Below are 14,447 nucleotides of genomic sequence, written 5' to 3' on the forward strand. Positions count from 1 at the left end.
AATGGTGGCGCCATCAGCATCTAGCTTTGGCCTGCCTACTGTTACAAGTATCAAACAGCTCTCCCGCCCACGAGGGAAGCTTTGGTACGTCCCAAGAGTACTCCAGTGACCCCTAGTGGATGATAAAGAAAATAGGATTTTGGTACTTACCAGGTAAATCCTTTTCTTTGAATCCATAGGGGGCACTGGACGCCCACCCAGAGCAGTTTTACCTGGGTTGTTTTAAGCTCAAGGGAGCTTAGGGTAACAAGTTTACTTGATTGATATTAAGCTCAGAGGAGCTTATGGTAACACATTTTCACCGATTGGTTCAAATGATAAAGTTCTATCGGTTATGGTGTCAACTGTTTAGTTGACAGTAAGGTTATGGGTCAACATTGTTGTTGTCCGTTATGTTATGGTTATGGTGTCAACTGTTTAGTTGACAGTAAGGTTATGGGTCAACATTGTTGTTGTCAGTTATGTTATAGGTATTCTCGATTGTCAACCTCTCTATATAGTTCCTGTTCGCTCAGTAAAAAACACTGAGAGTACACTGAGGTACTCGGGGATATGGAGGGGGGGGGGAGAGTCCTAAATTTAAATATTCAGTGCCTTTGTTCGGCTACGCCCGTCCATATCCCAAGAGTACTCCAGTGCCCCCTATGGATTCAAAGAAAAGGATTTACCTGGTAAGTACCAAAATCCTATTATCTCCTGGAGAATCCTGTCTACTGTCATCATCTTTTATGTCACAATCCGGGGATAACATTAGATGTCCTTCTGAGATATTCCTGCTTGTGTGTCCATCTGCTGTAAATAAAATACATTATGGAAAATAAGATTTCTCTGACGTCCTAGTGGATGCTGGGGACTCCGTAAGGACCATGGGGAATAGCGGCTCCGCAGGAGACTGGGCACAAAAGTAAAGCTTTAGAACTACCTGGTGTGCACTGGCTCCTCCCCCTATAATTAGAAATGAGAATAACCGCGCTGTTGCCGGGATTTAAGTGTTTTAGCTGCCCTGAATAAAAATAAACAATTCAAATAGATACTAAAACAAGGCGCTTGTGACAATATGTATTCTATTTTGAAACAATTTAAATGTTGCAATACTGTAGTGCAATACCTGTAAAAAAGAAAAGGATTAGTAATGTTTACAGCTCCTTTTGTGTTTATTTTCAGTCCTGCCGGATTTTTCTGTAAAACCGGCTCCTTATCCCATTGAAATCTCTGTACGGGGTGACGGTAACCCCGTAGCATAGGGAAAGATAGGGTTACTGTCACCCCGTACAGAGATTTCAATGACTTCCTCCCCCTATGACCCTCCTCCAAGCCTCAGTTAGATTTTTGTGCCGAACGAGAAGGGTGCACACTAGGTGGCTCTCCTGAGCTGCTTAGTGAAAAGTTTTTTATGTTCAGTGAGACCTGCTGGCAACAGGCTCACTGCATCGAGGGACTAAGGGGAGAAGAAGCAAACTCACCTGCGTGCAGAGTGGATTGGGCTTCTTAGGCTACTGGACATTAGCTCCAGAGGGATCGATCACAGGCCCAGCCATGGATAGGTCCCAGAGCCGCGCCGCCAGCCCCCTTACAGAGCCAGAAGACAGAAGAGGTCCGGAAAATCGGCGGCAGAAGACGTCCTGTCTTCAACAAGGTAGCGCACAGCACTGCAGCTGTGCGCCATTGCTCTCAGCACACTTCACACTCCGGTCACTGAGGGTGCAGGTCGCTGGGGCGCCCTGAGCAGCAATAAAAACACCTTGGATGGCAAAAAATGCATCACATATAGCTCCTGGGCTATATGGATGTATTTAACCCCTGCCAGAATACACAGAAAAACGGGAGATAAGGCCACCGAGAAGGGGGCGGAGCCTATCTCCTCAGCACACTGGCGCCATTTTCCCTCACAGCTCCGTTGGAGGGAAGCTCCCTGGCTCTCCCCTGCAGTCACTACACTACAGAAAGGGTTAAAAAAGAGAGGGGGGCACTAATTAGGCGCAGTATTAAAAATACAGCAGCTATAAGGGGAAAAACACTTATATAAGGTTATCCCTGTATATATATATATAGCGCTCTGGTGTGTGCTGGCAAACTCTCCCTCTGTCTCCCCAAAGGGCTAGTGGGGTCCTGTCCACTATCAGAGCATTCCCTGTGTGTGTGCTGTGTGTCGGTACGTTTGTGTCGACATGTATGAGGAGAAAAATGATGTGGAGACGGAGCAGATTGCCTGTAATAGTGATGTCACCCCCTAGGGGGTCGACACCTGAGTGGATGAACTGTTGGAAGGAATTACGTGACAGTGTCAGCTCTGTATAAAAGACAGTGGTTGACATGAGACAGCCGGCTACTCAGCTTGTGCCTGTCCAGACGTCTCATGGGCCGTCAGGGGCTCTAAAGCGCCCGTTACCTCAGATGGCAGATACAGACGCCGACACGGATACTGACTCCAGTGTCGACGGTGAAGAGACAAATGTGACTTCCAGTAGGGCCACACGTTACATGATTGAGGCAATGGAAAATGTTTTACACATTTCTGATAATACGAGTACCACCAAAAAGGGGTATTATGTTCGGGGAGGAAAAACTACCTGTAGTTTTCCTGAATCTGAGAAATTAAATGAGGTGTGTGATGATGCGTGGGTTTCCCCCGATAACAACTGATAATTTCTAAAATGTTATTGGCATTATATCCTTTCCCGCCAGAGGTTAGGGTACATTGGGAAACACCCCCTAGGGGGGATAAGGCGCTCACACACTTGTAAGAACAAGGGCTCTACCCTCTCCTGAGATGGCCGCCCTTAAGGATCCTGCTGATAGAAAGCAGGAGGGTATCCTAAAATGTATTTACACACATACTGGTGTTATACTACGACCAGCAATCGCCTCAGCCTGGATGTGCAGTGCTGGGGTGGTTTGGTCGGATTCCCTGACTGAAAATATTGATACCCTAGATAGGGACAGTATTTTATGGCCTATAGAGCATTTGAAAGATGCATTTCTATATATGCGTGATGCACAGCTGAATATTTGCCGACTGGCATCAAGTCTAAGTGCGTTGTCCATTTCTGCCAGTAGATTATGGACACGACAGTGGTCAGGTGAGGCGGATTCCAAACGGCATTTGGAAGTATTGCCTTATAAAGGGGAGGAGTAATTTGGGGTCGGTCTTTTAGACCTCGTGGCCACGGCAACAGCTGGGAAATCCACGTTTGTACCCCAGGTCGCCTCTCAACATAAGACGCCGCCGTATTATCAGGCGCAGTCTTTTCGTTGGCAAGCGGGCAAAGGGTTCCCCATTTCTGCCCGTGACAGAGGGAGAGGAAAAAGGCTGCAGAAATCAGCCAGTTCCCAGGAACAGAAGCCCTCTCCTGCCTCTGCCAAGCCCTCAGTATGACGCCTGGGCTTTACAAGCTCAGGCACGGTGGGGGCCCGTCTCAACAAATTGGAATTTGAGACGTCTCCCCCTCGCCGTTTCCTAAAGTCGGCTTTACCGACGTCTCCCTCTGACAGGGAGGCAGTTTGGGAAGCCATTCACAAGCTGTATTCCCAGCAGGTGATAATCAAGGTACCCCTCCTGCAACAGGGAACGGGGTATTATTCCACACTGTTGTGGTACCGAAGCCGGACGGCTCGGTGAGACCGATTCTAAATCTAAAATCTTGAACACTTACATACGAAGGTTCAAATTCAAGATTGAGTCACTCAGAGCAGTGATTGCGAACCTGGAAGAAGGGGACTACATGATGTCTCGGGACATCAAGGATGCTTACCTTCATGTCCCAAATTACTCTTCTCACCAAGGGTACCTCAGGTTTGTGGTACAGAACTGTCACTATCAGTTTCAGACACTGCCGTATGGATGGTCCACGGCACCCCGGGTCTTTACCAAGGTAATGGCCGAAATGATGATACTCCTTCGAAGGAAGGGAATTTTAGTTATCCCTTACTTGGACGATCCCCTGATAAGGGTATGATCCAAGGAACAGTTGGAGGTCGGTGTAGCACTATCTCAGGTAGTGTTGCGGCAGCACGATTGGATTCTCAATATTCCAAAATCGCAGCTGATTCCGACGACTCGTCTTCTGTTCCTAGGGATGATCCTGGACACAGTCCAGAAAAAGGTGTTTCTCCCGGAGGAGAAAGTCAGGGAGTTATCCAAGCTAGTCGGGAACCTCCTATAACCGAGCCAAGTCTCAGTACATCAATGAAAGGGTTCTGGGAAAAATGGTGGCTTCTTACGAAGCAATCCCATTCGGCAGTTTCCACTCAAGAACTTTCCAGTGGGACCTGCTGGATAAATGGTCCGGGTCGCATCCTCAGATGCATCAGCGGATAACCCTGTCACCAAGGACAAGGGTGTCTCTCCTGTGGTGGTTGCAGAGTGCTCATCTTCTAGAGGGCCGCAGATTCGGCATTCAGGACTGGGTCCTGGTGATCACGGATGCCAGCCTGCGAGGCTGGGGAGCAGTCACACAGGGAAGGAATTTCCAGGGCTTATGGTCAAGCCTGGAGACATCACTTCACATAAATATCCTGAAGCTAAGGGCCATTTACAATGCTCTAAGCTCAGCAAGACCTCTGCTTCAAGGTCATCTGGTGTTGATCCATTCGGACATCACGGCAGTCACCCACGTAAACAGACAGGGTGGCACAAGAAGCAGGAGGGCAATGGCGGAAGCTGCAAGGATTCTTCGCTGGGCGGAAAATCATGTGATAGCACTGTCAGCAATATTCATTCCGGGAGTGGACAACTGGGAAGCAGACTTCCTCAGCAGACACGACCTCCACCCGGAAGAGTGGGGACTTCACCCAGAAGTCTTCCACATGATTATAAAACTCGACGGGTATTGCGCCAGGTCAAGGGACCCTCAGGCAATAGCTGTAGACGCTCTGGTAACACCGTGGGTGTACCAGTCAGTGTATGTGTTCCCTCCTCTGCCTCTCATACCCAAGGTACCGAGAATTATAAGATGGAGAGGAGTAAGCACTATATTCGTGGCTCCGGATTGGCCAAGAAGGACTTGGTAACCGGAACTTCAAGAGATGCTCACGGAGGATCCGTGGCCTCTACCTCTAAGAAGGGACCTGCTCTAGCAAGGACCCTGTCTGTTCCAAGACTTACCGCGGCTGCTTTTGACGGCAGAGCGTTTGAACGCCGGATCCTGAAGGAGAAAGGCATTCCGGATGAAGTCATTCCTATCCTGATCAAAGCCAGGAAGGATATAACCGCAAAACATTATCACCGCATTTGGCGAAAATATGTTGCGTGGTGCGAGGCCATTAAGGCCCCAACGGAGGAATTTCAACTGGGTCGATTCCTGCAAACAGGAGTGTCTATGGGCCTAAAATTAGGATCCATTAAGGTTCAGATTTCGGCCCTGTCGATTTTCTTCCAGAAAGAACTGGCTTCAGTCCCTGAAGTTCAGACGTTTGTAAAAGGGGTACTGTATATACAACCTCCTTTTGTGCCTCCAGTGGCACCTTGGGATCTCAATGTAGTTTTTGGGTTCCAAAACTCACATTGGTTTGAACCACTTAAATATGTGGAGTTAAAATATCTCACATGAAAAGTGGTCATGCTGTTGGCCCTGGCCTGGGCCAGGCGCGTGTCAGAATTGGCGGCTTTATCCTGTAAAAGCTCTCATCTGATTTTCCATTCGGACAGGGCGGAATTGAGGACTCGTCCTCAGTTTCTCCCTAAGGTGGTTTTCAGCGTTTCACCTGAATCAACCTATGGTGGTGCCTGCGGCTACGAGGGACTTGGAGGATTCCAAGTTGCTAGACGTTGTCAGGGCCCTGGAAATATAGGTTTCCAGGACGGATGGAGTCAGAAAATCTGACTCGTTGTTTATTCTGTATGCACCCAACAAGCTGGGTGCTCCTGCTTCTAAGCAGACTATTGCTCGTTGGATTTGTAGTACAATTCAGCTGGTACATTCTGTGGCAGGCCTGCCACAGCCAAAAATCTGTAAATGCCCACTTCACAAGGAAGGTGGGCTCATCTTGGGCGGCTGCCCAAGGGGTCTCGGCCTTACAACTTTGCAGAGCAGCTACTTGGTCAGGAGCAAATACGTTTGTAAAATTCTACAAATTTGATACCCTGGCTGAGGAGGACCTGGAGTTCTCTCATTTGGTGCTGCAGAGTCATCCGCACTCTCCCGCCCGTTTGAGAGCTTTGGTATAATCCCCATGGTCCTTACGGAGTTCCCAGCATCCACTAGGATGTCAGAGAAAATAAGATTTTACTCACCGGTAAATCTATTTCTCGTAGTCCGTAGTGGATGCTGGGTGCCCATCCCAAGTGCGGATTGTCTGCATTACTTGTACATAGTTATTGTTACCAAAAAATCGGGTTATTGCTGTAGTGAGCAATCTTTTCTAGAGGCTCCTCTGTTATCATGCTGTTAACTGGGTTTAGATCACAAGTTATACGGTGTGATTGGTGTGGCTGGTATGAGTCTTACCCGGGATTCAAAATCCTTCCTTATTGTGTACGCTCGTCCGGGCACATTATCCTAACTGAGGCTTGGAGGAGGGTCATAGGGGGAGGAGCCAGTGCACACCAGGTAGTTCTAAAGCTTTACTTTTGTGCCCAGTCTCCTGCGGAGCCGCTATTCCCCATGGTCCTTACGGAGTCCCCAGCATCCACTACGGACTACGAGAAATAGAATTATCGGTAAGTAAATTCTTATTTTTACTCACCGGTAAATCTATTTCTCCTAGTCCGTAGTGGATGCTGGGAACTCCGTAAGGACCATGGGGAATAGCGGCTCCGCAGGAGACTGGGCACAACTAAAAGAAAGCTTTAGGACTAACTGGTGTGCACTGGCTCCTCCCCCTATGACCCTCCTCCAGACCTCAGTTAGGATACTGTGCCCGGAAGAGCTGACACAATAAGGAAGGATTTTTGAATCCCGGGTAAGACTCATACCAGCCACACCAATCACACCGTACAACTCGTGATTTTAAACCCAGTTAACAGTATGATAACAATGGAGCCTCTGAACAGATGGCTCTCAACAATAACCCGTTTTAGTTAACAGTAACTATGTACAAGTAATGCAGACAATCCGCACTTGGGATGGGCGCCCAGCATCCACTACGGACTACGAGAAATAGATTTACCGGTGAGTAAAATCTTATTTTCTCTGACATCCTAGTGGATGCTGGGAACTCCGTAAGGACCATGGGGATTATACCAAAGCTCCCAAACGGGGGGGAGAGTGCGGATGACTCTGCAACACCGAATGAGAGAACTCCAGGTCCTCGTCAGCCAGGGTGTCAAACTTGTAAAACTTTGCAAAAGTATTTGACCCTGACCAAGTCGCGGCTCGGCAAAGTTGTAAAGCCGAGACCCCTCGGGCGGCCGCCCAAGATGAGCCCACCTTCCTTGTGGAATGGGCTTTCACTGATTTAGGATGCGGCAGTCCTACCGCAGAATGCACAAGCTGAATAGTGCTACAAATCCAGCGAGCAATAGTCTGCTTTGAAGCAGGAGCACCCAGCTTGTTGGATGCATACAGGATAAACAGCGAGTCAGTCTTCCTGACTACAGCCGTCCTGGAAACATAAATTCTCAGGGCCCTGACCACGTCCAGTAACTTGGAATCCTCCAAGTCCCTAGTAGCCACAGGCACTACAATAGGCTGGTTCAAGTGAAAAGCTGATACCACCTTCAGGAGAAAATGAGGACGAGTCCTCAACTCTGCCCTATCCGTATGGAAAATCAGATAAGGGCTTTTACAAGATAAGGCCGCCAATTCTGACACACGCCTGGCCGAAGCCAGGGCCAACAGCATGACCACTTTCCACGTGAGATATTTCAAATCCACGGTTTTAAGTGGCTCGAACCAATGTGATTTCAAGAACCCCAAAACCACATTGAGATCCCAAGGTGCCACTGGAGGCACAAAAGGGGGCTGAATATGCAGCACGCACTTCGCAAATGTCTGAACTTCAGGCAGTGAAGCCAATTCTCTTTGGAAGAAAATTGACAGAGACGAAATCTGTACCTTAATGGACCCTAATTTTAGGCCCATATTCACTCCTGCTTGCAGGAAATGCAGAAAACGACCCAGTTGAAACTCCTCCGTTGGGGCCTTTTTGGCCTCACACCAAGCAACATATTTTCGCCAAATGCGGTGATAATGTTTTGCCGTGACATCCTTCCTGGCTTTGATCAGGGTAGGGATGACTTCCTCCGGAATACCCTTTTCCTTCAGGATCCGGTGTTCAACCGCCATGCCGTCAAACGCAGCCGCGGTAAGTCTTGGAATAGACAGGGCCCCTGCTGGAGCAGGTCCCGTCTTAGCGGTAGAGGCCATGGGTCCTCTGTGAGCATCTCTTGAAGTTCCGGGTACCAAGCTCTTCTTGGCCACTCTGGAACCACGAGCATCGTTCTTACTCCGCTCCTTCGCACAATTCTCAGTACCTTTGGAATTAGAGGCAGAGGAGGGAACACATAAACCGACTGGTACACCCACGGTGTCACTAGAGCGTCCACAGCTATCGCCTGAGGGTCCCTTGACCTGGCGCAATACCTTTCTAGTTTTTTGTTGAGGCGGGACGCCATCATGTCCACCTTTGGTCGTTCCCAACGGTTTACAATCATTTGGAAAACTTCCGGATGAAGTCCCCATTCTCCCGGATGGAGGTCGTGTCTGCTTAGGAAGTCTTCTTCCCAGTTGTCTACTCCCGGGATGAACACTGCTGTCAGTGCGGACACGTGATTTTCCGCCCATCGGAGAATCTTTGTGGCTTCTGCCATCGCGCTCCTGCTTCTTGTGCCGCCCTGTCTGTTTACATGGGCGACCGCCGTGATGTTGTCTGATTGTATCAGTACCGGCTGGTTTTGAAGCAGAGGTCTTGCCTGGCTTAGGGCGTTGTAGATGGCCCTTAGTTCCAGGATATTTATGTGAAGTGAAATTTCCTGGTTTGACCACAGTCCCTGGAAATTTCGTCCCTGTGTGACTGCCCCCCAGCCTCGAAGGCTGGCATCCGTAGTTACCAGGACCCAGTCCTGTATCCCAAATCTGCGGCCCTCTAGAAGATGAGCACTCTGCAGCCACCACAGTAGCGACACCCTGGTCCTTGGCGACAGGGTTATCCGCCGATGCATCTGAAGATGCGATCCGGACCACTTGTCCAACAGGTCCCACTGGAAGGTTCTTGCGTGGAATCTGCCGAATGGAATTGCTTCGTACGAAGCTACCATCTTTCCCAGGACTTTCATGCACTGACACCTGTCCTGGCTTTAGAAGGTTTCTTACTAGAGATGACAACCCCCTTTTTTTTTTTTCTCTGGAAGAAACACTTTTCTGGTCTGTATCCAGAATATCCCCAGGAACAGAAGACGTGTCGTGGGGACCAGCTGTGACTTTGGGATGTTGAGAATCCAACCATGCTGTTGTAGCACTTCCTGAGAAAGTGCTACCCCCACCAGCAACTGCTCCCTGGACCTCGCCTTTATCAGGAGATCGTCCAAGTACGGGATAATTGAAACCCCTTTCTTTCGAAGGAGAATCATCATTTCGGCCATTACCTTGGTAAAGACCCTCGGTGCCGGGATAACCCAAATGGCAGCGTCTGGAACTGGTAGTGACAGTCCTGTACCACAAACCTGAGGTACTCCTGGTGAGGAGGGTAAATGGGGACATGCAGGTAAGCATCTTGATGTCCAGAGATACCATGTAATCCCCCTCCTCCAGGCTGGAGATAACCGCTCTGAGCGATTCCATCTTGAACTTGAACTTTTTGATATACTTGTTCAAGGATTTTAAATTTAAAATGGGTCTCACCGAACCATCCGGTTTCGGTACCACAAACATTGTGGAATAATAACCCTTTCCTTGTTGAAGGAGAGGTACCCTGTTTATCACTTGCTGGGAATACAGCTTGTGAATTGCCTGTAACACCGCCTCTCTGTCAGAGAGTGTTGTTGGTAAGGCAGATTTTAGGAAAACGGCGTGGGGGAGGCGTCTCGAATTCCAGAATGTACCCCTGAGATACTACCTGAAGGATCCAGGGATCCACCTGTGAGCGAGCCCACTGTGTGCTGAAATTCCTGAGACGTGCCCCCACCGTACCTAGATCCGCCTGTGAAGCCCCATCGTCATGCTGTGGACTTGGCGGAAGCGGGGGAGGACTCCTGGTCCTGGGAACTGGCTGTATGCTGCAGCTTTTTTCCCTTACCTCTGCCTTTTGGCAAAGAGGCGCCTCTTGCTCGCTTGCCCTTATGGGGCCGAAAGGACTGTGCTTGATAATACGGTGCTTTCTTTTGCTGCGAGGTAACCTGGGGCAGAAAAGTTGATTTTCCAGCTGTTGCCGTGGAAACGAGGTCTGACAGACCTTCCCCAAACAACTCCACCCCTTTATAAGGCAAAATCTCCATGTGCCTATTTGAATCGGCATCCCCTGACCACTGCCGAGTCCATAATCCAGTCTAGCGGAAATGGACATTGCACTTACTTTTGATGCCAGTCGGCAAATATCCCTCTGTGCATCACGCATGTATAAGAGCGCATCTTTTATATGCTCTAAAGTCAGTAAAATATTGTCCCTATCCAGGGTCTCAATATTCTCTGTCAGGGAATCCGACCACGCAACCGCAGCACTACACATCCATGCTGAGGCTATAGCTGGTCGTAGTATAACACCAGTGTGTGTGTATATAGACTTTAGGATAGTCTCCTGCTTTCTGTCAGCAGGCTCTTTAAGGGCGGCCGTATCCGGAGACGGTAGTGCCACCTTCTTTGACAAACGTGTGAGCGCTTTATCAACCCTAGGGGGTGTTTCCCAACGTGACCTATCCTCTGGCGGAAAAGGGTACGCTGCCAATAGTCGTTTAGAAATTACTAATTTCTTATCGGGGGAAGTCCATGCTTCTTCACAAACTTCATTTAATTCCTCAGATGCAGGAAAAACTACTGGTAGTTTTTTCTCACCAAACATAATACCCTTTTTTGTGGTACCTGGGGTAATATCAGTAATGTGTAATACATTTTTCATTGCCTCAATCATGTAACGTGTGGCCCTATTGGAAGTTACAGTCGTCTCCTCATCGTCGACACTGGAGTCGGTATCCGTGTCGACGTCTGTGTCTGCCATCTGAGGTAACGGGCGTTTTACAGCCCCTGATGGCCTTTGAGACGCCTGGACAGACACAAGCTGAGTTGCCGGCTGTCCCATGTCGTCAAGCCTTTTATGTAAGGAGTTGACACTTTCCCGTAATTCCTTCCATAAGTCCATCCACACAGGTGTCGACCCCGCAGGGGGTGACCTCACATTTACCGGCATTTGCTCCGCCTCCACATAATTTTCCTCTTCATACATGTCGACACAGCCGTACCGACACACAGCGCACACACAGGGAATGCTCTAAAAGAGGATAGGACCCCACAAAGCCCTTTGGAGAGACAGAGGGAGAGTATGCCAGCACACACCAGAGCGCTATATATATATACAGGGATATCACCTATAAAGAGTGTTTTCCCCTATAGCTGCATAGAATAACTATAATGCGCCTAAAATATGTGCCCCCCTCTCTTTTTTACCCTTTTCTGTAGTGCAGGACTGCAGGGGAGAGCCAGGGAGCCTTCCTTCCAGCGGAGCTGTGAGGGAAAATGGTGCCGGTATGCTGAGGGAGATAGCTCCGCCCCTTTTTCAGCGGACTTTAGGAAATCTGGCAGGGGTTAATTTACACCTATATAGCCCCTGGGGCTATATATGGTGTATATTTGCCAGCCAAGGTGTTATTTATTGCTGCTCAGGGCGCCCCCCCCCAGCGCCCTGCACCCATCAGTGACCGGAGTGTGAGGTGTGCATGAGGAGCAATGGCGCACAGCTACAGTGCTGTGCACTACCTTGGTGAAGACTGATGTCTTCTGCCGCCGATTTTCTGGAACCTCTTCTTGCTTCTGGCTCTGTAAGGGGGACGGCGGCGCGGCTCCGGGAACGGACATCGAGGTCGGGTCCTGCGTTCAATCCCTCTGGAGCTAATGGTGTCCAGTAGCCTAAGAAGCCCAAGCTGGCAGTAAGCAGGCAGGTTCGCTTCTTCTCCCCTTAGTCCCTCGTAGCAGTGAGCCTGTTGCCAGCAGATCTCACTGAAAATAAAAAACCTAAACTATACTTTCTTTTCTAGGAGGCTCAGGAGAGCCCCTAGTGTGCATCCAGCTCGGCCGGGCACAAAGATCTAACTGAGGTCTGGAGGAGGGTCATAGGGGGAGGAGCCAGTGCACACCAGTTAGTCCTAAAGCTTTCTTTTAGTTGTGCCCAGTCTCCTGCGGAGCCCGCTATTCCCCATGGTCCTTACGGAGTTCCCAGCATCCACGAGGACGTCAGAGAAATATAAAATGAGTAGACAAGACCCAGGGTGTTACAGGATACAATATATAATTCTATAATTGACATGTTTTACCTGTAATCATTGCTTTTATGTGTATTAAAAAAAATAAAAATAAGATTTTACTTACCGATAAATCTATTTCTCGTAGTCCGTAGTGGATGCTGGGGACTCCGTCAGGACCATGGGGATCAGCGGCTCCGCAGGAGACAGGGCACAAAAATAAAGCTTTAGGATCAGGTGGTGTGCACTGGCTCCTCCCCCTATGACCCTCCTCCAAGCCTCAGTTAGGATACTGTGCCCGGAAGAGCGTACACAATAGGGAAAGATATTGAATCCCGGGTAAGACTCATACCAGCCACACCAATCACACCGTACAACTTGTGATCTGAACCCAGTTAACAGTATGACAACGTAGGAGCCTCTGAACAGACGGCTCACAACAAGAACAACCCGATTTTTTTGTAACAATAACTATGTACAAGTATTGCAGACAATCCGCACTTGGGATGGGCGCCCAGCATCCACTACGGACTACGAGAAATAGATTTATCGGTAAGTAAAATCTTATTTTCTCTAACGTCCTAGTGGATGCTGGGGACTCCGTCAGGACCATGGGGATTATACCAAAGCTCCCAAACGGGCGGGAGAGTGCGGATGACTCTACAGCACCGAATGAGAGAACTCCAGGTCCTCTTTAGCCAGGGTATCAAATTTGTAGAATTTTACAAACGTGTTCTCCCCCGACCACGTAGCTGCTCGGCAGAGTTGTAATGCCGAGACCCCTCGGGCAGCCGCCCAGGATGAGCCCACCTTCCTTGTGGAATGGGCCTTGACAGATTTAGGCTGTGGCAGGCCTGCCACAGAATGTGCAAGTTGAATTGTGCTACAAATCCAACGAGCAATCGTCTGCTTAGAAGCAGGAGCACCCAGCTTGTTGGGTGCATACAGTATAAACAGTGAGTCAGATTTTCTGACTCCAGCCGTCCTTGAAATATATATTTTCAATGCCCTGACAACGTCCAGCAACTTGGAATCCTCCAAATCGCTAGTAGCCGCAGGCACCACAATAGGCTGGTTCAGGTGAAACGCTGACACCACCTTAGGCAGAAAATGAGGACGCGTTCGCAGTTCTGCCCTGTCCGAATGGAAAATCAGATATGGGCTTTTATACGATAAAGCCGCCAATTCTGACACTCTCCTGGCTGAAGCCAGGGCCAGTAGCATGGTTACTTTCCATGTAAGATATTTCAAATCCGCCGATTTGAGTGGCTCAAACCAATGGGATTTGAGAAAATCCAAAACTACATTAAGGTCCCACGGAGCCACTGGGGGCACAACCGGGGGCTGTATATGTAGTACTCCTTTTACAAAAGTCTGGACTTCAGGAACTGAAGCCAATTCTTTCTGGAAGAAAATCGACAGGGACGAAATTTGAACCTTAATGGACCCCAACATGAGGCCCATAGACAATCCTGTTTGCAGGAAATGTAGGAATCGACCCAATTGAAATTCCTCCGTGGGGGCCTTCCTGGCCTCACACCACGCAACATATTTTCTCCAAATGCGGTGATAATGTTGTGCAGTCACCTCCTTCCTGGCTTTAACCAGTGTAGGAATGACCTCTTCCGGAATGCCTTTTTCCCTTAGAATTCGGCGTTCAACCGCCACGCCGTCAAACGCAGCCGCGGTAAATCTTGGAATAGACACGGTCCCTGCTGAATCAGGTCCCGTCTTAGAGGTAGAGGCCACGGATTTTCCGTGAGCATCTCCTGAAGTTCCGGGTACCAAGTTCTTCTTGGCCAATCCGGAGCCACGAGTATCGTTCTTACTCCCCTTTGCCGTATAATTCTCAGTACTTTGGGTATGAGAGGCAGAGGAGGAAACACATACACTGACTGGAACACCCACGGTGTTACCAGAGCGTCCACAGCTATTGCCTGAGGGTCTCTTGACCTGGCGCAATACCTGTCCAGTTTTTTGTTGAGGCGAGACGCCATCATATCCACCTTTGGTTTTTCCCAACGGTTCACAATCATGTGGAAGACTTCTGGATGAAGTCCCCACTCTCCCGGGTGTAGATCGTGTCTGCTGAGGAAGTCTGCTTCCCAGTTGTCCACTCCCG

General features: G+C 49.2%; 1 protein-coding gene across 1 annotated transcript in view; it reads right to left on the reverse strand.

Annotated features, from left to right (window-relative positions):
- Window positions 1-642: 642 nt before the first annotated feature.
- The window catches only part of LOC135035891 (uncharacterized), an 88,541-nt gene continuing 74,736 nt past the window's right edge, over window positions 643-14,447 (reverse strand). The window contains exon 6 of the mRNA XM_063954388.1: window positions 643-792. Coding sequence (XP_063810458.1) covers window positions 665-792 — 128 coding nt within the window. The 3' untranslated portion in view covers window positions 643-664. The remainder of the gene's footprint in view (window positions 793-14,447) is intronic.

The sequence above is a fragment of the Pseudophryne corroboree genome, unplaced genomic scaffold (assembly GCF_028390025.1).
Source record: "Pseudophryne corroboree isolate aPseCor3 unplaced genomic scaffold, aPseCor3.hap2 scaffold_620, whole genome shotgun sequence".
Classification (NCBI taxonomy): domain Eukaryota; kingdom Metazoa; phylum Chordata; class Amphibia; order Anura; family Myobatrachidae; genus Pseudophryne; species Pseudophryne corroboree.